At 38.5% G+C, this 25,903-nt stretch overlaps 1 protein-coding gene across 5 annotated transcripts in view; it reads left to right on the top strand.

Annotated features, from left to right (window-relative positions):
* The window catches only part of LOC132436208 (desmocollin-2), a 32,353-nt gene extending 17,970 nt beyond the window's left edge, over positions 1–14,383 (top strand). Inside the window, exons 10-17 of one of the 5 annotated variants that reach the window (XM_060028846.1) lie at positions 1,421–1,671; positions 1,797–1,939; positions 6,640–6,867; positions 9,181–9,414; positions 9,793–9,917; positions 11,166–11,453; positions 12,011–12,056; positions 12,141–12,271. In XM_060028846.1, the coding sequence (XP_059884829.1) occupies positions 1,421–1,671; positions 1,797–1,939; positions 6,640–6,867; positions 9,181–9,414; positions 9,793–9,917; positions 11,166–11,453; positions 12,011–12,046 (1,305 nt within the window). In that variant the 3' untranslated portion in view covers positions 12,047–12,056; positions 12,141–12,271. Of the gene's footprint in view, positions 1–1,420; positions 1,672–1,796; positions 1,940–6,639; positions 6,868–9,180; positions 9,415–9,792; positions 9,918–11,165; positions 11,454–12,010; positions 12,057–12,140 lie in introns of all 5 variants that reach the window. The other 4 variants (XM_060028843.1, XM_060028845.1, XM_060028842.1 and 1 more) reach the window with 4 other exon arrangements.
* Positions 14,384–25,903: the final 11,520 nt, after the last annotated feature.

Genomic DNA, 25,903 nt, shown 5'->3' with positions numbered 1-25,903 from the left:
ATAACTTAGGAAATTAGTTATTTGTAGCTTATAATGTCACAGATTAGCATACTAGAGCTTAATGAAAAGAAAGGAATTATGGTAAATGTAGGAATAAAATAGATATTTAGGTAAATGTAAACACTATGTTTTTCATATATATAGTGGGATGAATATACAAATTTTGGAGAACATTTTTTTAATAAAGGCATGATAGTTTAAAATGATTATATATGCATGTTCAATGAATACGATATAGTACCCACTTTGTAACCAGTATCTCTTAACAATTAAAAAACCAGCACAGCTTTGACACCAGTGGGACACTGCCAAACTTTCCTAGTCTATTCTATCTATAGCTGTGTCCAGGAGCCTGTACTTAATTACTGAATTTCCCAGATGATGAGTTATTCCTGGTCAGACCCATAGGAAAGCTGTTTATAGATCTGTTCATCTGTATCCAGTGTACATTACATTCTTAGCTTCCTGGTTCAAAATGGGAATCCTCACCCACTTGAAGATGTAAATACTTCTAAAACCTCTTTCTAATAATATTCTACAATTATCTCAGAAGACATCACTGCGAATTCAGGAGGCAGAGTTAGCCCATAAAGTGATCTGAGCTCTGGCTTTGGACAAAACCATGGGCTTATTTCTGCTGCCTCTAACTAAAACATGATTCTATCCTGGGTCTCTGTAGCTTCCCTGCTGTACATATTCACAAGGAGAATGGATCAAACATGACGAATTCTTTTTTTCTTACAATGATGAAAATTAGCTGCAGTTTGTGGGTTAATTTCTGTTTCAAAACAGCAAAGGGATTGTCCCTTAAATCTTATCTCTTTCTTTAGATATCAGGCAAAATAAAATGAAAACCTTCCATTAAACTTGGTAGTACCCATGTTTTAGAGAGTAACTGGGATAAAAGAGATTAAAAAGGAAAGTGTAAAGCCCATAAGCTTTCTATTTTCTTGTCTCTCTTATCTTGAATACATTTCATAAAATTTGACCCACGTTTTCTACCCCAAACCAGGTACGAATAATTGTACTCATCTCAGAAGGGTAGGAAAAGTGGTTCCAAAATTAATGGACTAGTAAATTACTGTTGATTAGGGTACGGAGTCCCTAAAGTAATATTTCAAATAGTATTTCATTAAATACTATCTGAAATCGCCATCAGGACCTATAATATTACTTTTGTTAAATTTGCAGTTGAGGAATTTTTTTTTTTTTTTTTTTTTTGCTGGCTCCACCCAAATGCTCAATCAGTTGAAGGATTTCCCTCCTTCCACCACCATCATATTTGTGGGTATATGTTTAATATTTTCATGACTGTTCCCGACACAGCACTTACATATTTCCACAGCTAACTAGTTACACACTAGTTCACATTGCCAAGTACTATTTCTTGATCTGATTTCCAACACACTTGCTTTTGTAGCCACTGAATTACGAAGAAAAACAAGAGATGACCCTACAAATCAGTGTAGTTAATGAAGCTCCAAATTTTGCTAGTTCGAGATCAACCGGGAGCATGGCGACAGTCACTGTTCGTGTAAAAAATCAGGATGAAGGCCCTGAGTGTCGCCCTGCAGTGCAAATTGTTCGTATTAAAGAAAATGTACCAGTGAGCACAAAGGACATTGGATATAAAGCACATGACCCGGAAACAAATAGTAGCAGTGGCATAAGGTACTTGTAATTCTATTTTAGTTGATTTCAAATTTACCATGTTTTTAAAATGTATAACTTATTGTGATACCAGTATTGTAATTTGGCTTACGATCCATTTTGCTATTTTAATTCATTACTTACAGGTATGAGAAATTAAGTGATCCAGAAGGATGGGTCAGTGTTGATGAAAACTCAGGATCAATCACAATTTTAAGAAGCCTGGATAGAGAGGCAAAGACCATCAGAAATGGTATATATAATATCACAATCCTTGCCTCAGACGAAGGTAAGAATTTTGTGTTTAAGCCAGCTGTATACACCCCCAACTCCAGACATCCTCAGTTTTTAAACAACATACATTTTTAAGTCAGCTGCATACATTCTCAAAATTTATTTCACCCCAGATGACAAATAGAGTAATTGAGAGGTTTGCTATAATTTATTAACTCATGTCTGCTTTCTAATAGTACCCTCAGTTTTGTATGTAATTACGGTATAAAATAATTTAGTCATAGAAAATACTTGAGACTATAATTTATTAAAATTAAATAATCATTAAAAATTGAGAAAATTACTTTAGAAAAATTAGCTTCAATTTACTTAGTCATATCTCTTAAAATATTCACTTTGACAGGAAAATTTATTACAGAGAGAACATACTTACTGCCTCATAGGTCAGTACTCAAAAAGTTATATCTTTCTACAGGAAACTGACAATATACTTGGGGGTTAGTATTCTGATATTATAAAATTAGAAGAATTCTGTGAATCCACAAAATCACATAAAATGGAAAATCATTTTCTATGAGCCCTGTAAAATTGGAATGTGAGCACAATGATTAGGAATGAGATCCTTTTACTGCATAAAATATAATTTTACCGTAATATACATTTGAACTTTTTGCCTCTGTAAAATAAAAATGTTAACTACAGTAAACATAAATTATTATACTATAGCTTGCAAAATTAGAATTTAGAAGTGATTTTGGAAGATGTTTTAGATATTTCAACTTTTTCTAAATTAAAGAGAAATGGCTCATATCCATTGATTGAATTGGTAAAGTTGTAATCATTGTTAATTTAACTTCAACCAATTAAAGACTGCCCTTTAAGGCCTCAACTTCCTTTGTCCCTTTGTCAAAACATGCTTTTTGGTCAAAGCAAGTGAAAAGAAGAGAAATAATATGAAAATCAAATCCATTATTTTTACATTTTTAATTGCACTTGGCAAATCGTTTTTATCAATGAGATAAAATTTACTGTCTGGAATGAGAGATTTTGGATGTAATTTTATTCTACATTTTCCTCTGTTGAACAAATGTTTTTATGGCATTTAGAAGAGAGGCACGGTTAATCATCATTGTGGTCGAGAATAAATGTGTAACAGGGCCTTTTCCATTAATTTCTTTTGAAGCTGGTGGGGGATAAATAACTCCACATCTTTTTATTTTCTGAACTGAGATCATACTAAAGTATGTTTTTTATTTGTTTTTGTCTTTTACCTTTTTTAAAATCTATCCTGGCTCATTCCCTTTGAGCCCTCCCAGCTGCTGCTTCCGTACAAGAAATGTTCTCTCCTGTGAGCACTGACCTCTGAGCCTGTGCTCACTCCCTCTCCTACTTTCCTACAGCGCTTGTTTCCTCTTTTTAAAACTCTCCCTCAAGGATTCTATGTCTCAACTTTTCCACACATTTCTCTCTTATCTACATGCATTCTAGTTTTACTTCCTTCTCCTCTTCTAAACAGAGCTCTTTCTTAAGCTTTAAGTTCAATTTCTCTTCTCTTCTCAATCTAACCTCAGTTGGCAGTTTCGCCCAGGTGTTTCCTCTGTATAGCTGAGTTTTAGGTTTCTACTTTTGTTGTAAGATTCTAACTTTGGGGAGGAGGAGTGTGCTTTCAAACTTTTAAAAAACATTTATCAGAAGAGTGCCATGCACATAAATCATGGACCCATAGGTAACTCACCTTCCAAGACTTCATTTTAGGAATTGATATTTACCCGTATAGAATTATATTAATATTAGAAGGTGAGCATTGCATGCATACGTTCCAGTGAATAAAAGAATATTATTTATTAACAGATGAAAAGCAGAGCTGTGAAACACTGAGTTAGATGTCTAAAATCTTTGGTTGAAATATTGTCCACTACTCATCACAATGTGCAAAAACAATGGAGTTTATTGAACAACTCTAAATATTTCATGGAAGGGAAATTCAAGCATTTAGCACCGTGGTAGCACAGCAAACACTGTAGAGGTCAATTTTTTTTTAATTAATTAATTTATTTTTGGCTGCGTTGGGTCTCCGTTGCTGCGCGCGGGCTTTCTCTGGTTGTGGTGGGTGGGGGCTACTCTTTGTTGTGGTGCGCGGGCTTCTCATTGCAGTGGCTTGTCTTTGTTGCAGAGAGCGGGCTCTAGGCACCCGGGCTCTAGGGCACAGGCTCAGTAGTTGTGGTGCACAGGCTTAGTTGCTGCGCAGCATGTGGAATCTTCCCAGACCAGGGATCGAACCCGTGTTCCCTGCGTTGGCAGGTGGATTCTTAACCACTGTGCCACCAGGGAAGTCCCGAGGTCAATTTTTAAAGACTTTATAATTAACCAGATTTAATCAGTAAGACATGTGTTTTCAACACCGTGTGTGGCCTCAAATGGAAAGAAATGGTCAAGACATCTTGCAAAACAATTGTCAGAGCAAGAAAATACCACATGGCATAAGAACGAGAGAATTTGAGAGACGAGATTATTCTGTCCTAATAGAAAAGTTTGTCAGATGGATAAAATACATGTATACATGTCTCCCTGCTTCCTTTGTGTCTCTGTCTTTTCTTTAAAAGTTGTCCAGGGCTTCCCTGGCGGTGCAGTGGTTGAGAGTCCGCCTGCCGATGCAGGGGACACGGATTCGTGCCCCGGTCTGGGAAGATCCCACATGCCGCGGAGCGGTTAGGCCCGTGAGCCATAGCCGCTGAGCCTGCGCGTCCGGAGCCTGTGCTCCGCAACGGGAGAGGCCACAACAGTGAGAGGCCCGCGTACCGCAAAAAATTAATAAATAAATAAATAAAAGTTATCCAAAGTGAGAGATAGTTGCATTGTTTCTTGTATCTCATTTCTTCTCTCCTAGTTCCCTTTTCTTCCTGCTCAACTATATCCTTTACTAGTTCCTTCAATGGTGCATTGTGGATGATAAACCCTGTCAGTTTTATTGTTCTGAAAAATATTTTAATATTGTTCTCATGCTTGATTTGATCATTTGACTTGGTTTAGAATTTTGAGTTAACCCCTTCTTTCCCTCAGTACCCTGCAAGTGGTACTCCATCATCTTTTGGCATTACTTGTTGCTCACGCATATTCTACTGTCTGTTTAATTATTGTCTCTTTATAGGTAATACATCCAGATAACTTTTATAGTTCCCTAGGTTGTGTTCTATATATAGTTTTAATTCAGTCTTATGCTGAGAATTTATTTTTATTTACCCAACACTACAGTCAGAATATATTTTAGAAGATCCATTTTTTTTCTTTAATTCTGGGATATTCTCAGCAAGTATTTCTTTGAGTATTACTTCCCTACCATTCTATTTATCCTTTTTTTCTAGAGTCCCTGTTAGATGAATGTTATTTCTACTGGAATTTCAGTGTCATTTTCATGCTTATTTAAACAGTTAATCTTCTTTATGCTTTTGAAGATAGTAAATATACGTGTTTCGAAGATATCTTGCATAGAGTGAATTAATCTTCTGATTGTTGATTTTGTTGGTTTTCCTTTAAGCATTAATCTTGCTCATTCAGGAATTTTAATTTGCAAGCTTACATTAAATGGGAGGTATTGGTTTGCCTCTGCTTTTGACTCTTTTCTTTCTTCCACTTTACCTCATAGTGGTCTTGTAGTTGCCTCCACCATGTTCTTTTCTGTGGCCCACATTTCAGAACCCCTTCTTAACTTGGTGGGCTATGGCTCCTGGCCCATGATGACCCTGGGAATATCACAGGTTCTTTTGCTGGGTCGAGGCTGTGACTGCACGCCAGTGCCCGGTCTTCCCGCTTTCCTACGTGGGCAGCTTCGTATAAGGCATAGCCCCAGATCGCGGGTGGCACAGGTTTTTTTCATCCTCTTCTCCACCCCTGATGTTCAAGGCCTTCTTATTAAACGGAAAGAATAAACGATTTAGAGACACAAGTCCTGGATTTATGTTCCACTCCAGACTTCACAACCGTGTTACTAATTTGTGGCCGGGACCCATGACCACTTCATTTTTGAATCTCCAGATTTTCCACTGCAGTGCCCTGTACAAAGTAGCTATTCAGTAAGTTTTTATTGAATATGTAGATAGATGACTTCCTTAGGCTACACCTCAGAGTGATTATTCTGGTTTGAAAGTGTTTTTCCACTTCTGGAGTCTTTCATGCTTTGAACAATTCCGTGTACTAGTTTTGTTCTAATCTCCCAAATACATGCCTTCTGTCTTTCACTCTTCCTGCTCCCAAATCTTAAGTGTTTTCTAAATGCATATTAAACTCCAAGCTCCCTACGTTGGCTTTCAAGGACCCTTGGTTCTTCTTTCCAGCGTTAGCTCCCACCAATGTGCCTTCCCCTTCATTATGTCCAGAACATAGGTGTGTGTATGTGCTTTCCCACCTCCTTAAATCTCTTTGTGCTTTTAAATATACCAGAAATATCCTTGTTGGTCCCCTCTTCCTTCCTCTTTTTAAAAATCTGTCAAAGCTCACCTCCATAAAAGTTCCCATGTCTATTGCAGCTCTTTAGTGAATGAATGACAAATCTAAACAGCAGTTATTTTCTGTACAACCCATTTGAAATTGATAATGTCTTTCTCTTAACTTACCTTAAGGACATAGCCTGGGACTGTGCTTGTCACTCTCATTTATATGGTACAAGTGCCTAATAAGTAATAAATTTTTTGCAGTGTGTAATGTCCCAGTGAAAACTCAAAACATTAAAAAATTGTATTTTCATATCCAATTTTCTAGGTAAGAGAACATGTACTGGGACACTAGGGATTATACTTGAAGACGTGAATGATAACGGCCCATTCATACCTGAAAGGACAGTGATAATGTGTAAAACTGTCATGTCATCGGCGGAGATTGTGGCCGTAGATCCCGATGAACCCACACACGGCCCACCCTTTGACTTCAGTTTGGAAGGTGTTTCTGATTCAGAAGTACTTAGAATGTGGAGACTGACAAAAATGAACGGTATGTGTTTTTAAACATTACTTTGTCCTTCTCAGCATCAGGATATCTAAAATATTTTTTTTCTTGTTGGAGTAGAAGAATAATTCACTGAATGGTAACCGCCAACAAAAGAACATGAGTTTCTCAGTGTTGATGTGGTGGGAAGTGCCGGTCTCTGATCAGTCCTGTGCCGGGATTCCCTTTGGTGTTGGGTGAATTCTCATTCGTACTCCACCCCCCCCCCCACACCCCAGACTAGGTCTGATGTAACCACTTCCTGACTTGTGTAACTCCCACCTACACAGAGTCTTCCTATGACAGTGGTCTCCTAAGTCATAAGGGAATCCCCATCCCTTGCAGGTATGCTACCCAGGAAGCAGACTCTGAGACAGTCTTTCCAGGCTGAATGTTTATCAAGGAGTTTCCTTGGCATTAATATGTGTGAAAGGAAGGGAAGCAGGATTTAGCAAAAAGAGAAATCAAGCTGTAGCTCAGGCCAAAGGACAGCCTCGGCTGACTCACGGGGAGTCTGAACTAAATGGCCCTTCAGAGTGGCCATTCTGTTCTGTGCTCTCACATTGCTTCATCAGTGGGTTGGGCTGCCCGCAGGGATGTGACCTTTGGCAGGAAGGCACAGTCACTGATGGTGCTGATAGCCTCCCAAGCAGCTGGGACAATACATCCCTGATTACAGGGGATCTGGGTATGCATCACAGTGTCCACCGTAGCATCCCTTCTTTCTGCACTGCATTGACTTCTGACCATTTCTTGTCTACTGTTTTCTATGTGGGATTCTTCCCCCACTTGGTACCAGTCTGTACTTCTGACTTTACCCATGTTAGAATCTATGGTGACAAGAATGGCGAAGACAAAGGGAACCTCCCTTTGTCCCACCATGGCCTCATTCTCTACGTCAGCTCTTTAACTTTCCAGCACATTCTGCGTCTCCTGACCGCACTACAGTACCTGTGCATCATGATGTCATGTCACTCCAGCTTTCACGACTCAAGATCCACTGTAAGCTGAGTGGATGCCCTTGAAAGGTTTTCATTCCCATGCTTTCGATGAGTATTCCTTGACTTCCTATTATGACAAGTTGCTCTGTGAACTGACAACATTTTCAGTGTCTGTAACAGCATTCTAACGTGTGCGTGCTTGAGAACTAACCTTATATTTAGATGTCCTTTCTACTTATTTGGTGTCATAATATTTCTTTTTACATAATGTTAAAGGAGGTGGTAATTTTAAAAAATATTCCTACTTAGTACAATGAAACGTTGTCAGGATTATGTTGGTCAAAACTTTGTTAGTTTAAAGTTTTACTGGGCTGTGAAAGAGCCCAAAAGCCTGGGAAATGCCAAGTTAAGAAGAACGTATCCTAAAGAGGCTTTTATTGCTATTTATTCTTCTTGGGCATCAATTTACTCATGTGTAAAATGGGATTCTTGGGGGAAGTAAACAAGATAGTCAATGCAATAGACCATGGCATGTTTTGAATCATAAATTGTGGTTTTGTTAGTCTTATGATTTCTTACACATACATAGACTCACTGGGTTAACCATGCTTTCTCTTAAAATTGACTTGATTCAGTGACTTTTTTTTTTTTACCCAAATATCCAAGTTTATATTTAGAGCTTCAAATTATGAAATAATGAAAATGTCACACTGAGCCAGTTAAGTGGGGAGGATTATTCTTGGGCATGGGCATGTGTCATCTACATGTAGAGTAGTATATTTTTGGCGTTCCCAAGACTAGGATTTTGACCTGGATATTTTCTACTATTGACCTAAGATAACATACATCGAAACCAAAAAAAATACAGTTGGTCCCAGTGTCTTGTAGGACCATGAGAAGATGTTCCAGCAGCATGACTCATGCCTTGAAAATATGTTCAAGGTGTGGCACAATGTATAGAAAACAAAGTAAGGGGAAACATCCAGAATTTTAGTCTATGAAATTCTCTGATGAATCATGCGTAAAAGAAAATATACACTGACTGGTATTTTAAAAATTTTTTAATTTTAAAGATGTGATAAAAATCAGTCTCTAAACAAGTCTGTTATTTGTGATAGGAAGGATTTGTTTATCCACAGATAAAATATATTATTACAAAAGCCAAAAGAAAGACCTTTCTAAAAAGAGGCAGTGTAGACAAGCTTTTATATGATTAGAAAGACTTCGTCCATTCACGCTTACAATCGTGTAGCACTTGTGCCATTCCCATCAGGAATATCCAGTTGTAGGGAAATATGAATATTCTGTCACTAGTTACTTATTTATGCTCAGGAGAAATCAATGACATTCTATAATGCTTGGTTTTATTTCCTTTCAGATACAGCAGCACGTCTTTCCTATCTGAATGACCCCCAGTTTGGACGATATACAGTACCTGTCAGAGTTGCAGATAGGCTTGGCCAATCACGTGTCACTCAGTTAGACGTGATGTTATGTGACTGTGTTACCCGAAGTGACTGCAAGATTCCATCACCTGTGAGGACTGCCAAAGGACTGATGCTTGGAAAGTGGGCCGTCCTTGCAATATTGTTGGGCATAGCATTGCTATTTTGTAAGTCCTTTCATGAATTCAAATGATAGCTTTTAAAATAACTTTCAGGACACATTCTTAGGATCAGCACTGTTATCTATGGCTGCTCATTTGTATATAGCTACATTTCTATTTAACACACACATATTTAATTTATTTATTGAAAGTGCATTTAGGTATCATTTTAGTGCTATCCTAATTAGCATAGACATAAAATTCAACACAAATACAGCACTTAGCATTGTGTGTGGCATATCTGGTTAGGGCAGACTTTTCTACTGGATGCTACTTTGACACAAGCAATAATGTTTATGTTTTCTGGAAAGTTGTTTTCATATTTGTCATCATAAATTCATAACATTGTTTTACGATAAACTGAACATCTCTCTCATCCTCCAGGTGTCCTATTTACCTTAGTCTGTGGGGCTACTGGGGCAGCCAAAAAGCCAAAAGTATTTCCCGATGATTTAGCCCAGCAGAACCTCATTGTATCAAACACTGAAGCTCCCGGCGATGACAAAGTGGTAAATTGTTTGTCCTTTCAAAATACATACAGACGATAAATTGGCCTAACCAACAATAATGACCTTTTCTGGGCAAAGTTCTTTTCAAATCTGGTAACTTACAATATATAAAATGTCATCAGTCCCAGGAGACAGATAAAATGACATTGATCCTATGGTGATATATGGCATTTCAATTCGGCCATATAGTGTCACTTAATAGTAAAAATCCTTCGGCATGTCATTATTATTTTCTATTTCAAGGGTGTCATGGCTTCAACTTCAGACCCAGTCTTTTTTATATGTTGAAGCTGCTGGTTGTGTGTAAAAATGTTTCATTTAGTTATTCACAGATCATCAGCATATGGTTTTAATTTTTTTTCTGGCAATAGCGATAAAATGACTGCAGGCTTTGATCATCGTGGGAAGAACTTTAATGGAGGCTTTCAGGCTCTAATAGGTTAGAAAGGAGCCTGAAGTCAACTATATGAAGCAGTAATGCTAACAGGTGATTACACTGCTTCCGCTTTGTTTTCCAGCCTAATATGTGGTTGAGGAACAAGTAAATTCCCTGCAAAAAGCATAATTGGTGATTAGAGCAGGAAGGATTTAGAAAACAAAAGGATGTTGACATCTAGGAAGGTATTTGAAAAAATAAAACTTAGAGTTTCCTACAGAAACGTAACATGGAAAATTAGTGGCCAGAGCTTTGGTGTTCTTATTTTCTCTGCTGATTTATTTGTATTTAATAGGATCACACGGATTTAGTATTGCTGCTAAGATTTTTACAGCAACTTTTATTTCTACTGATTTTGTTTCAGTTGAAGGGAACTCAGTTAGACACTAAATAAAAATACTGATTATTATTTCTGTTTCTGTTCTAGTCAGGTGAAGGGAATCAAGGGTCAATCCATGTGAGACAATAGTGTACAACCCTGATCTTGAGATGTGAGATGCTGGAAGGATTTCACAAATGAAGTTGTACAGTAGTCTAAGATGTTTTTGAAGAAGGAGTATACATCAAGCTTTCTGACTTGTCTCAAGGCTCAGACCACTTGGCATCTATAGTTTGCTTCTTGTATTGGACGCTACGTGAAGTACTGGGGTTACGGTAGTTAGGTACTTGGGATTGCCAGGACAGATGGAGTTCCTGCCCTCAGAATGCTTACCTTATAGCATGAAAAGTCACAGCATTATCTGCATGATTTGCTCTTTTTCTCATTTTTTGTTCTCCTCCGTATTTCCCCAATGCCAACTGTTTTGTTTCAGTATTCCACCAACGGCTTCACAACCCATACTGCGGGAGGCTTCACTCAGGGAATTTGCAGCACCCCGGGATCCGGAGTGAAAAACGGGGGGCAGGAGACCATTGAAATGGTGAAAGGAGGGCAGACCATTGAGTCCTGCCAGGAGGCCGGGCATCATCACACCCTGGGATCGTGTAAGGGAGGTGGACAGCACACCCTGGATTCCTGCAGAGGAGGACAAGTAGAGGCAGACAACTGCAGATACGCGTACTCCGATTGGTACACCTACACTCAGCCCCGCCTTGGTGAAGTGGGTTTCCCTAAGTGACCTACAAATCTATTTTGCTTCCTTTGCAACTTTCTAAATGATTACAGTTTAGTGGCCTGATCTTTATTTTCAATTAATGATTAACCTACTAATAAGAAATTTGATTTTCCTTAATTTTGATTTAGTTATGATCAGATGTTAAGTGGATATTGACTTTTCCTCATATTTTGTTTGCTTTTTAATTGCTTCTGAAATCATATGATATTCAAATTCTTTTTCTCATGACTTTGTGTTGCCAGTTCTCTGATGCCATTGTCATCAGACAAGTCATGTCTTAAAGGCCAAAAGTGGGGTCCAAGGCAATTCCAGCCTGCACAGCCACTATGCCTATCTGGAAAGCTCTGAGCCCACATTCATTCAGGTTCAGTGTAAGGGATGCATTTCACATTAGCCATAATCTTGAAAGAGAAAGCAGTGATTACTTAAAACGAACACTTGTATACTTGCTGCCACATGTGTGACTTTTAGAAACATGCTATGTAGTGAATTGATGGTATGATTGATGATATAGACCAATTGTGGGTGTTTTTTATATGTAGGAATCCATTAGAGGACACAATCTGATTAAAAATTAAACAATGAAAGGTAAATCAAAGCAATTATTTTTATGCTAGTAAGTTTCGGTGTTTAAAATAGTAATAAAATATGCTGTGTTTTTCCTCTTGGCAGAAGGTCCAGCAGTGTAATCAGGATAACAGTCATACGCATGCACAAGACTACGTCCGGACGTATAACTATGAAGGAAAAGGATCGGCGGCTGGTTCTGTGGGTTGTTGCAGTGAACGACAAGAAGAAGATGGGCTTGAATTTTTGGATCATTTGGAACCCAAATTTAGGACACTAGCAGAAGCATGCATGAAGAGATGAGTGTGTTCTATTTAGTCTACAAAAGCCAGTGGCTTTAATTGTCTCTTTTAAATTATTATTACAAGCCAGGATTTTTTTAAAAATAGAAGATGCTGTTTTGGGGGGCTTTTCCCCTTTATTTTGTTGAGATATCTTTAGCCAAATGTGCTTTTACAGAGGGATGCTGTGAACAACTACACAAATTTCCTGATTTTTCCGTAGTTTTTAAATACTTGTCTTCCACCTAAGGACACCTGCAGATAGACAAGTTGAGAAAGTCTGCGTTACTGTTTACATTTGGGTATAGTGACAGCAGCCAATTTATAGTGCAATAGTATGTAATTAACTCAAGTCTATATCATAGACTACTTGGAGTATAACCGAATGGAAAGTTGAAGAGGTCTTGCTCTAACATTATCTTCAGTTACCTAAATTAATTGTTTGTGTGGTGCTTGAAGACTGTTGTTCTCCTAAACATTCTAAAGTGTATACACTGCATTCTTGCTATTGTTTTAGTCTTGTAACGTGACCTTGCCTCATAAAGCAAAGGGAGATTCCCAACTAAGCGTTGACTGTTACTATAATTCCACTTTGGTGGACTTCAGTTTTTGTGTTGTATTCTCTGTGAAATCCGGCACTGAATCTACATTTCCTCTGTTACCCACCTTCTCCGCAAAATTTAAATTAAAAAAATGCTGAAGAATGTATTTTTTACTCCTGCAAGGTTTTGGTCTTTGGTCCCCGCCACTCCCCGCCACCCCTTCTGTCTGCCTCTCACCCTCTCTCTTCCCTCTTTCCCCCTCTCCCTCTCTTTTTCCCTCTATCTCTCTCTTTCTCTTCTTTTTTGTTCTTAAAATTCCGATTTGGGTTGGAGAATCTAAATATGTTTAAAAGCCGCCTCTTTTTTCCTCGCTTATAAAGTGACTTATTCTGTGTTTCTGTTTTACGTAAGCACCTGTATTCTTGGCTTTTCTTAAAATCAATGTAATGTCGATTTTTTTGTTTCAACTATTTTGGTGATTGCTTCATTATCTCCTCAACAAAGACCCTTTACTTTTGCCATTCAACTGTAGAAGTATGCCATGCTTTTATTTGATGCAAAATTCTATGTTAACAAAAGGAATAGTGTAATTAAAATTGGTTTAGTATAAGATAGTATATTTACAGTTCATTATTGCAAGGATACAGTTTATAAATGCAAAATAGTGATTTTTTTGAAATAAGCTTTGCAATACAGGGATTGTGAAATCTCTAGGAATAACTTTTATAGCTTTTTAGATGAGGTGGCTAGTTATAGCTATGTGTTTGTAAAGTTTTTTTTTTTAAATATTTTGAGATTACAGTTTTTTAACAGATGTCGAACTGGTTCAAACTATTTAAATTTTGAAATAATAAGACAAAATTAAACTTAATAGCCAACCAAATTCCAGGCTACATTTCACAGCTGATTTCAGTCAATGAATTTTCTATCCGTGCTAACCATATGGACATTTTTAAAGTATTTCTGATATTTAGGATTGTTAATAATATGCCTATTTTGAATTCACAGGATTGGCTTATAACAGTTATTTTTAAAAATTAACACTGGGTAATTTATTCAATAATCAGTTTATCTTTTCAATAGTTTCATCACTACTCAGTCAAAAATACTATTTCTCAAAGTTATTTTTAATACATTATGTATAAAATTCTTGTATATTACTAGTTATGATAAAGTAAATCAAGTAATTTTTAAAAATCAGTGTGTTTGTTAATCATGTGTCTGACATGAGCTTATGGGATTGTATTTTTCTTACTTAGAGAAGTGAGTCTCTTTTTTAGAATCCTGTTCTACATTTTTTAGAATTTTAGAGTTTGATTTGGAGAGGAAATTGGTCCATTGTTACATTTATCTAATTTTACTATTCTAAAGACTATGATGCTATGGGATGTTGGTTAAGTTGCACAATTTCGCTGTGTCTGGTTTTCTTCATCTAAAATGGGGAATAATAATAGAACTCCTTTCCTAGGGTTCTATTAGGGTGGCTGTAAGACATTTGAATAAAAAATGGTTTTTAAACATGAAAGTCAGAGTGGTCCACCTAAAAGGCACTCCTAATAAAACCAAATAATTTTAAATAAGTCACATATACAACCCATTTCATATTAACAAAAATCAATTAAGAAAACAGGATAATGAAAAGGTTGGGTTTGGGGGGGGATTATTTTTATTTTTGTTTTTCATTTTTGAATGTTTGTCAATTGAGCATATGTTTCTCCATAATGATCATCTGATGACTGGGTCTTATATTTCCAGTGGTTCAGAACATACATTGCAAAGGTTGCTGAAGTATCTGCAAAGGATTGCTTTGTTTGAAATACTGTGAAACTACTCTATTCAAATTGCCTGGAAAGAGGAACATCCGCTTCTTAAAAAGGGCACTAATTCTAAAGCTCTTTGAAAATTACTTGTGCTTAAGATTCCTCCTGTCAAGCCCATCCTTAGCTGCTCTGCTACCTTGTTCTGCTAAAGAATGGTTTGCCTCCGAGGCAAGCAGTTGCTTGCCTGGGAGTTTAAGACTCTTGGCAGTCACCATGGTAATCTAAATGCAAAAACTCAAAAACTCCAGAGAGACTACCTTGATGCAAACTCCCAGCTCCACCCTTATTAGCTGTGGGTTTTGAGAAGTCACTCAAGCTTTGAGTCTGGTTTCCTCACTTGTATGACACCTATTGAGGGGGTTGGAGGAGTCTACTTCATAGTTTTGTTGTCAGTTAAAAGAGTTAATTCATGAAAAGACTTGGTACTGGGTTAGCCCTCAATATATGTGTCAGCTGCTGCTATTATCATAGGAGCAGAGGATGCCATAGCTGGGAAGAATCATAGCTCCTGTATCCACTTCTCTACAGCTGACAACTTGCCATCATGTTCCCGTTCATTTTCCCCAGAAGCTCGATCAGTGTTTTTACCTGTGATGGCCTTTAGGAACTTCATGGCTAATAATAGTTTCCAGTTCTCTGATTCTTGGTAGTCAGGAAGCTACATCATACCCATAGCCCACAGATCAGTGTGTGATCAGTCTTAAGACTTAAATGAAAAGCAGATAAAATTCCTAATAAGCCATACATTGCCTCAGGAAGCAAAAAGGAGGCAAAACTCTTAGAGATTTCCCCTACAAAATGTTGCTTCAACAGAGGAAGCCAACGGGGATCTGCCGTTAGTTCAGTGCAATCTGCTTTTGCGATCTCTGTATAATCATTTTCTGCTTTATTGGATTCCCTGTTTTAAGACAGGGCTTTATCTTCGTTCCTTTTCTTTCTTTTTTTTTTTTAAGTGCAAAATCTGACTTTGACCACAAACTTTCCCTTTAGTCTCTACCTCCAGCCTTTTCCTGGGCTCAAGATTGAAATCTCGACCCCAGATTTTGCCCTGGTCGACCCCTTAGGCAGTAACGTCCTGAGGACAAAATGCTTTTCCTTCTATGTACCTAGAACCATCCTTTTTTTTACCTCCTTGAATAATGAAGCTGTAAGAGGTTACATGGTATCTGTGTAGAGCTACAGCTCTTATCCAGTTCTTCTTTAAGACCTCTTTTATCCTATTATTTACTTTTAGGTCAAGACCTCTGTTAGGCTAGTACTTTTAACTCATTATGCATAAAGACAAACAGCATGTTGCCCCATCCAATCAGGCCTTCCTGAGTTTCCTGTATAAATAGTGTCCTCCTTCTTATTACTTAGGCTTGAAGCTGAGAAGCCTTAGCTTCTCTTTCTTGTCGCATAGCACATCCTATTCGTTGCCCCAAACTGCCAAATTTTCTGAGAATTTTAAACACAATTTCATTCATTCATTTTTTTGCATACAGTCATTTAATGCGCTCCCATTTACAGCCATGTAAGGCCTTCCTAATACAGACAGTTTGTGCTCATATGAGAAGGAACAAGCTGAATCAGCTCCTCTTGCACAGGACAAGGCATGGTGTAGTTGTCCCTTACATCCCTACAGGAAACCTGCGCAGAGCTAAGAGGTTAGAGCTGTGGAATTTCTGCTAGTTGCCTGTTTGCTTTTATTTATGTTAGGATACAGGAAGGAGGATGGAGCAAAATGCTGGTTCTTTCACAGTAGACAAATAGTAGGGTGACCTTGCTGAAATATTTGCTTGCACTATTTTTTAGAGTGTGGTTCACCGATCATCTACCACAGAATCACCCATTGTGTTTGTTAAAATAAAGATCCCTTTGGGACTTCTCTGGTGGTCCAGAGGTTAAGACTCCGTGCTTCCACTGCAGGGGGTGCAGGTTTGATCCCTGGTCAGGGAAATAAGATCCCACAGGCAAAGTGGCCCCCCCAAAAAAAAAAATCCCTTGAATCAGAATCACAGGGATGACAGGTTATTGGGAAGAAGTATGGAAGGCCACACTTTTTAATAAGTTTGCTAGGTCACTTTTATACCCTTTAAATTTTGAGAACCATGAATAGGGATTAGTATCTGGATTTAGGTGATTATTTGGAAGTTTATGAAACTGAAGTATTTAAAGTTTGCTTCTTCATATCAGATACATTACACAAAATGCTAGAAATGTACCAAAGAGTTGAAACACATTAGTTTGTAAAACTCCACAATTTCAGTTGATTAACCATTTCAGAATGAACTCTGCTCCGTGATTCCTGCCAACCACATGGAAGGGAAGTGGAGGCATGGTCTTAAGGTAGAATCGTGGGATGAAGACAATCAGTAAACACTAAAGAAAATGAGCTAATTTTGCCACATAAATGCTGCTAACCAATAACATGCATGCAAATTATGTTGCATCTCTTCCCAAAACAAATCAGGTTGTCAAATCTCCAGAGACAAATGGGCAAGGAGGGTCAGCACCAGGTGCAACAGGTGACTCTGTCCATGAAGTGGCAGATACTTGGCAGTGCTATGCTGTCATGTGGAAGCCGTGTCGGGCAGGGTGACAGGCAGTGCTCACTGGGTAACCATGATGGCTAGGAGCTTCAGAGGGTTTTATGAAACAGGGAAGGGATGTGGTGGAAGAGTCAAGACTTGCAGCTTAAAGAGTGTTCCCATCGGAAGTGGGCCAATTGGAAATTTTCTAAGAACCAAGGACATGAGGTGAACCTACAGGGAATGAGATGTTCTGAAAGCCATCGTTGAAAGGAGAGGGGCGGGGTCAACCTACAGAATTCTGATGCAAAATTACCAGTAAATCAGGTAAAAGGAATTTATCCTGAAAAGGTAGGATAATGGTGCAAAGATTCCACACACATGCAAAGATGTTTATCTCAGTAGTATGAAATATGTGGATAATTGGAAATAAGCTAAACGTCCCATGATAGGAAAGTAAATGGTTTATAATACATTACTGTGATACAAGTTACCATAAATGAGGATAACGGATGTAGTGACCATGGGCACTGACTTTGTAGTCTGAAAGACATGAATCCAAATTGCAACTTTGTTATCACTAACTGAGGAACCTTGGTAAATCATGGGAGCATCAGATTTGTTACATATAAAATGGGGACAAAATAGGAATAAATGATGTAATACATGTAAAGATCCTATCTTTTTAAAAAATTTGTTTATTTGTTTTTGGTTGCCTCGGGTCTTAGTTGCAGCACACGGGGTCTTCATTGAGGCATGCGGGATCTTTTCATTGCTGTGTGGACTCGTCGTTGTGGCACGTGGGCTTCTCTCTAGTTGTGACATGCGGGCTTAGTTGCCCTGTGGCATGTGGGATCTTAGTTCCCGGACCAGGGCTCGAACCCGTGTCCCTTGCGTTGGAAGGCGGATTCTTTACCACTGGACCACGAGGGACGTCCCAAGGATCCTATCTTAGTGTTTGACTCATCAATGAATTAATAAAGATAGCTATTGCTACTATTGTTATGATGATAATGGAATATCATGCAATTATTTTATTTTGAAGGCTATTTAATTAAGAAAAGACAAAATACAGTATTAATGAAAAAGTAGGACAATTCTCTAGTATAATTCCAAATTCATATAAATGTAAGATTCTATGTAATATACTAAAATATTGAGTGGTAATCTGCAGATGAAATATTTCTTTATTGTGTTTTTGTGTTTCCATTTTACAATGAGCATTTATTATAAAATCGGGGGAAATAATAAATGAAATAACAAGAAAAGTTCATAGGTTTTAGATTTTTGGAGATTTATAGACCTGTGAGAAAAAAACCTTTAAATCTTAGCCTTACAACATCAAGGCTACAAGGAACATGTTACATTCACAGTAAATGACTGAATTGAAGCAAAAACAATATTTTATCATCTCATAAGAATTGAGTGCACTCATGTTTTTCGTCTAAAAATTTTGCATTAGCACACAAATTTTATGATCAGTAAATTTTCATGTGCTGGCTAGACTAAGAAAAAGTAACCAATTTACTAGATGTACCAAATGAAATATTTCAAACAGTATTTGCATGAGTGCAAGGGTGAACCAAATAAATTGTTCATTTTGTAGCAAGCCTAGCTTTCCCTCTTCCTCCTGCCATAGACACAAAGTTAATCTCTGCACAAAGAAGACCTATGGTGAGGACTTCCCTGGTGGCACAGTGGTTAAGAATCCGCCTGCCAATGTAGGAGACGCCGGTTCGAGCCCTGGTCCACGAAGATTCCACATGCTGTGGAGCATCTAAGCCAGTGTGCCATAACTACTGAGCCTGCGCTCTAGAGTCCACGAGCCACAGCTACTGAAGCCCGCGTGTCTAGAACCCAAGCTTCGCATACAAGAGAAGCCACCACAAGGAGAAGCCCGTGTTCCACAACAAAGAGTAGCCCCCTCTCGCCACAACTAGAGAAAATCCACGCGCAGCAGCGAAGACCCAACACAGCCAAAAATAAATAAATAAAATAAAATTTAAAAAGATTGCTGAGTCTTCATTACATTTTAAACATTGTAACATTGTGGTCTGGTCTGGAGTCTGTACTTTTTATATCTATATAAATTTATTTCTGGCTGCGTTGGGTCTTCGTTGCTGGGAGCGGGCTTTTCTCTGGTTGCAGCCAATGGGGGCTACTCTTTGTTGCAGTGTGTGGGCTTCTCATTGCGATGGCTTCTCTCCTTGCGGAGCATGGGCTCTAAGCACGCAGGTTTCAGTTGTTGTGGCGCGTGGGCTCAGTAGTTGTGGCTCGCGGGTTCCAGAGTGCAGGCTCAGTAGCTGTGGTGCACTGGCTTAGTTGCTCCAGGGCATGTGGGATCTTCCACGACCAGGGATTGAACCCGTGTTCCCTGCATTGGCAGGCAGATTCTTAACCACTAAGCCACCAGGGAAGTCCCTGGAATCTGTACTTTCTTTTTTTAATTGAAAAATAGGAGTCATTTTCTAATTATTTTAATGTCTCCTTTATGCAAAATTTTCATATAAACATCAGTAATTTAAATTCTTCCTTTTTGCATAATGCATATAGAAATCTTAGAGAATAAATATCATTTAAAAACTTCTAATTAATAAAATTATTTCTAAAACTCTTTATATGGTTCATTGATTGTTCACAGTAAAAGAATTTGGATAGTTTCCTAGAACAGGATTTAACTTGCAGACACAGTTTTGTTTCTTATGGTTATAATTGGGTGCTGTTTCTTCCAACAATAATAATAATTTAAAACCTGCCAATACATCTTAGGTTTAAGCAGGAAAGAAAAAAACAACATTATGTGTTTCAACCATTTTTGGTTTTAACAGATTAATTTATCTCCATAAAGATTTTTTAAGAGAGGGTATATGGGTCCAAAATTCTGAATTTTTATCTCAACATTCTAAAAACTCATCTGCCTCTTTAGGAAAATCACATAACTCCTTCTTTGGGTGTATGTTTCTTCAATAAAATGAGGAGTTAAACCAGGTTAAATATCTAGTCACTTTGTTTTAATTTTCTATGATTCCATGTTAATCAAATATAAGTGAAGTGGTAATTCAGTCTTAGTATATCATTGATTTCCAAACGTCCTCCAAGTCAAAGAGATTGTATTGCAATGGCTGTGGTGTGTGGGGATGTATGTCAAGGACAGGGCAAAGATAGTTGGATTAGTTTGATGTTAGCTCCATGCCAACATGAAGCTGGTAAGCAGCCCTGATAAAATGTCTTTAACAGATAAATGCACACGTCTATCCCAGAACTCTTCTGATGCTTTGATTTATATAGTTTGTCTGGATATGTGCCTGAAACTCAATTATGTAGGGAAGTTCCCTTTTTCTTTTTTTTTGGCTGTGTTTCTTTAGGAAATCTTCCAATAACATCTTTGGCAATTTTCAGTCTCTTGCAAAACCCTACCACTTTTTCATTGTTTCATTGATCTCATCATTTCCTTCCTTTCTCAACTTCAATTTATTCATTGCTTTAATCTATTCCACTATAACTCTAACTTCTTTTCCCTTCTCTTCTTTTGCTGAGTAATTACTCAGCAAAACCCTATCACTGGATTTGCCAGCTCTTTCATGAATTTTACATGAACCCTGGAACATGGCTCAAGAAAAAACATTTAACCATGTTGTCAGTGCTGACCCACAATTCTGCCCTGTTACCTAAGTTCAGGGTTTTTCAAACAGTGAGATACAGCCAATTGGTTGAAACACAGCCAATTAACTCGAGGGATGGCCACCTGCATTATTAATAAATTAGAAGGCAATGAACAGAAATGGTCAGTGTGTGTTACACATGGGAACAGTAAGTGTTATTCATGAAATTTAAGTTCCAGATTACATGTATGAGCTATGTACCAGTTCACAACATAAAAAATATTTCTTACTATGAATTAGAGTCAACAATTCAAAAGACTGGTCTAGTCAATTTCCTGTTTTACACCTACTCTCTGCTTAAGTCTCTAGACGACCTTCCTTGCTTAACATAACTTTGCAACTGATTTTAATGACAAAATAGAAACAGAACTCTCTCATCTTTCCACCACCAACTCTACCAGACTACCAACAACTATACCATGTACTTTGACCTCCATCCTTTATAATGGATGACTTGCTCTGCTCCTATTTAAGGCAACCTCTCCATTAATACACTGGTTCCCATGACCTTTTCCTTCCTCAAGATCTTTGTTCATGAAATTAACCTCTCCTACATCGTCCATAATCTGCTCTTGCCTGGATCATCTCCAATAATAAACAGAAATGCTTAATAGAAATAATAGTTAACATGGATATAGTAGTTTTCTTGTGCCATATTGTAAAAACTTTGCATATGTTATTTCTTTTTATGCTCATTCAAGTTAAGAACTATTATTATTCCCACTTTATAGATGAGGAAACTGAGACACAGAAATGTTAAATGACTAGCTCAGGGTAGTGGTACTAGGATATGATAGAATCAGTATCTGACTAGGCAATCTGACCCCAGAATCTATCTACACTCTTAGCCACCCTGCAATTTGCTTCTGGCATAAAACTTGTTTACCTCAAGTTGTCCTTCAGCGTTTGCCTCATTTTCTCCGTCTCTTTTCATAGAAAAACCTACATAACAGAGACCCAAATGATGCTGTTGCAGAAGGCTTTGAGTCCCATAGGACAACCCTTCAACACCCAATTTTAACATAGCTGAGGCCGACAGCTCCACACACCTGCCAGTGTCCACCTGGAGCACCTGCTTCAGCATCTCTCAGTCTTGTGTGTAGATGAAGCCCAGAAAGTCAGAGGAGTGACTGCTCCTCAGGGCCCACCCTCACCATAAAGGGAAGAGAAGTCAGTGGACATGTGCTCCAGATTCCTGTTTGTTAAGGTGACCCTCCAACGGTTCCTTGCCTTTTGGTGTCCATGATTTTGAGTAATCTCCTCCTCTGGAATGAGGGCCGGGCCTCATTGACTAGAAGGCAGGGCAGGGCTTCTATTGACTAGAAGCAAGTCTATTGACTAGACTTGCTTCTAGTCAATAGAACATGGCAAAGGTAATGGGATGAGACTTCACCCACATAGCGTATGATTATGCTATATAACATCCCATTTTAGTGGACCGGGGAAAGAACTTCTTCTTGCTGACTTGCAATAAGCAGCCGTATTAAGCAAGCCTATGTGACAAAGAACTGGCGTGACCTCTAGAAACTGCTGGTGGCTTGTAGGACTTAATGCTGCCCACCATCCATCCAACAGCCACAAAAAGCAGGCCATTTGTTACACAGCCATAAGGAAACCTGCCGAGAATCAGCATGAGCTTGAAAGTGGATCCTTCCCCACCTGAGCCTCTGGATGAAAATGCAGCCCAGCCGACACCTCGGTTGCAGCCTGGTGAGAATAAAGCAGAGCACCCAGCTAAGGCATGTCCAAATATTTGACACACAAAAACTATGGATAATACATGTGTATTGTTTTAAGCCTCTAAGTTTGTGGTAGCTTAGAATTGCCTGGTCACGTACTCTCTTTCCAGAATACAACTCTGAAGTGCAGTAGACCTCCTTTCTCAGAGTGCGACAAATGGGACTGAGCCCACAGCATTAATCAAGTCAATAACACAACTTTTAGTGACTTTTATATTTTCCCAGTCTCTGATTCTGCCTCCAGGATTATCTCCCAGTAGACTGGCTTCTCTCACATCTGTGTTTCAGGCTTTGTTTCCAGGTGGACCAAAGTGTGACAGGTGCAAGGAAGCGAAGATCTGAGAGTCGCTTTTGTCTCTATTTCCTCATCACCTCGCCTAGCCCATGTGCAGCTCTGCAATTGTACCTTCATCACCACCACTCCAAGGAAACTCACTTTCCTGTCATCACCAATGGCTTAGTCATGTCCAATCCAATGACTTGTTTTTAGCCTTAATCTTACTTGACTTTTCAAAAGCTTATGTCACAGTTAATTACTTCCTTCTTGGTGACAAACTGTCTTCCCTTGGCTTATGGAACACCATGTTCACAGATCATTCCATTCCTCCTTAGTCTCTGGCCACTCCTCCTTAGTCTAGGAGAAGCTGTTTCCTTTTTCCTTCCTGACTCTTGGAGTAACTAAGGGATTTATCTTCACTCATTCCCTAGATTTTCTTTCACTCTCAAAGTTTTAAATAATACATCTTAGCTTGGGTATGTAATAGATATCTCAAACTTTACATGTCCAAATAAAACCCTTCATGTCTTAAGCCAAACCAGTTCCTCTCCCAATTTCCTTCCTTCATTCAGTCATTGTGTTCACACTGCTGCTTAGTACAAAGCCCTTGGTAGGCACCCTTGAATCTTCTCTTTCTCTCACATCCCATCTCCAATCTATCAACCAGTCCTATGAGGTTTAACTTCAAGTTATACCACAAATCCAAACTCCATCACTAGTTGCGTCACTGACTTTCATAGGTCAAACCATCATCACCTTCGGCCTGAACTGCTACATCTGCCAGTGTTGTCCTCTATAATCTCTTTTCTTGCAGCAGCCATAAGTGATTAATAAAATATATACATCAGATCACGCCTTCCTCCCCCACCACCACCCAAAAGCCTTTCTATGCCTTTTTATGAGCAGATGAAATTAAAATAAAACCTAAACTTATTAACGGGGCCCATGAGTTTTTTTAAATCTCTGTTGCTTCTTTTTATTGCTTTATATGCTAGTAGCCTTCACTCCACTCCAACACTTGTTGGCTTCTCTCTGTTCTCTGAACAGACAAGCTTGTTCTTGATTTCCAGGGCTTTTATACTTGGTATTCTCTCAGGCTGGGATGCTTTCCCTCCAGATCATTTGTCTCCTCTATCATTCAGATCTCCAAGTTCACACCTCAGTACATCTTTCCAGATGACCCCTATAAAATACCCATTTCTCAGGATATTTAAACTAGCTTGGGTGTCAGGACTGTTTGGTTTTCCTAAAAGAGGTGTGGCAGAAAACTTGTGGTTTCAGGAAGCATGCCTTCACCACTGTCAATTATATGTGTCTTGAGAACATTTTTATTGTCCCAGTTGAGAGTGTGGAATGGAAAGATGAAAAAGTAGGTAAAGCATGAGCTAAAGGAAGAGATTTTTAAAAACCAAAATGAAAAGCAAGACCCATAACATCTAGGTAGAGATGAACAGAGCTATCTCAAAGGGAAGTGTGATTTTGTTTCAAGACTGGCATTAGTCCCTGAGAAATAAGATATTGTATTTCAGTACTTAGTATGAAGGCAATGGAAACACCAATCTCTGTCCTGTGTTTACTGTGTCATGATGCTAAAAGTCTTACATGATAGCTTTGGTTATCTAAGTGGAAAGAACACCAAAACAATACCTGATTTTTTTTTCCTTTTTGCCAATAGCTGTGGACATCAAAATAAATCGTGAGAATTGTGTCAATTGTAAGCAGAGGGAAGTCTTAATAATATAGACAGTTTATCTGGAAACCATTTAAAAGACCCAGACCCAAGAGTTACAATAAATATTCTTGCACTTGAGATAGGAAAGTGGAACCATTAGAATCTTTTTAGCCATTAATATTTCACCGAGGATAGGAAACATCTAGACCTAAATGGGTGTGTGGAAGAAATACTTCCTTGATATATATTTCTCCTGTAATTTACTGAAATCTAGGGAAAGACTTTGAAAGTAAGAATAAACGAATACAGGTAACAACAGTCCAGGTAATAAACGAACTGGAAACCACAGTACATTTCATCATGCCCACCATGAAAGGACTTGATGAAGTACACAAAAGCAGACCTAAGCCTTTCTTATAAAGTATTGATTAAATAGATTATATAAATGCTACAAAGAGGGCTAAAAAATGGGAAAAGGAGATTTACATCTAAATCAAAATGAAACATTTAAAAAAAATTTAAGAATCTGCATCTTAGAAAAACCCAAAGGCCTGAATTCTTCCAACGTCAATTTCATCATTTCCTGGGTTTTGTATCTGTCATATTTCAGAGTGAGTAAAGAACTTCCACATTCCTAGTGGTGCTTGTGCTACTGGTTAAACAACCACATTTTGAGAACTGCTCATCTAGAGCAAGAATTTCATTTCTGATCTGTACAGTAGAATACTCTGGGAAGCTTTCAAATAAAGCACTTAAGAGAGCCCCTCCTTCGGAGAATCCGATGTAATTGATCTGAGGGGGGGCCTGAACGTTGGTGTTTATTAAAAGCTCCCCAGGAGATATCAATACGCAGTGAGAGTTACGAACTACTGCTCCTGGTGGTGATATTCCTAAATCTGTAGTCAGTCCTGGACCCACTGCAGCCTTCCCAAACTTTTTGTTTTGTTTTGTTGCGGTACACGGGCCTCTCACTGTGTGGCCTCTCCCGTTGCGGAGCACAGGCTCCGGACGCGCAGGCTCAGTGGCCATGGCTCACGGGCCCAGCCACTCCGCGGCATGTGGGATCCTCCTGGACCGGGGCACGAACCCGTGTCCCCTGCATCGGCAGGCGGACTCTCAACCACTGCGCCACCAGGGAAGCCCCCTTCCCAAACTTTTGAGTCAATTACAGAACTGGGACATTCTCCTCCATAACTATAAATTTTATCTTGGCATCCAAAGAGAAATTTAAAAAATGTTTTGTGGTCCAAAAGCTTAGACAATAACGTTTTCTAGAAGATACCCTTGCCTCCATCTTCCTACTTGTAAATCCAACCTGTGAAACACAAGATTTTAACAGCTCCTGTGACTCTGGAACCACTTTTG

The sequence above is a fragment of the Delphinus delphis genome, chromosome 13 (assembly GCF_949987515.2).
Source record: "Delphinus delphis chromosome 13, mDelDel1.2, whole genome shotgun sequence".
In the NCBI taxonomy this organism is placed as follows: Eukaryota; Metazoa; Chordata; class Mammalia; order Artiodactyla; family Delphinidae; genus Delphinus; species Delphinus delphis.
This window is presented reverse-complemented; position numbering and strand designations above follow the sequence as displayed.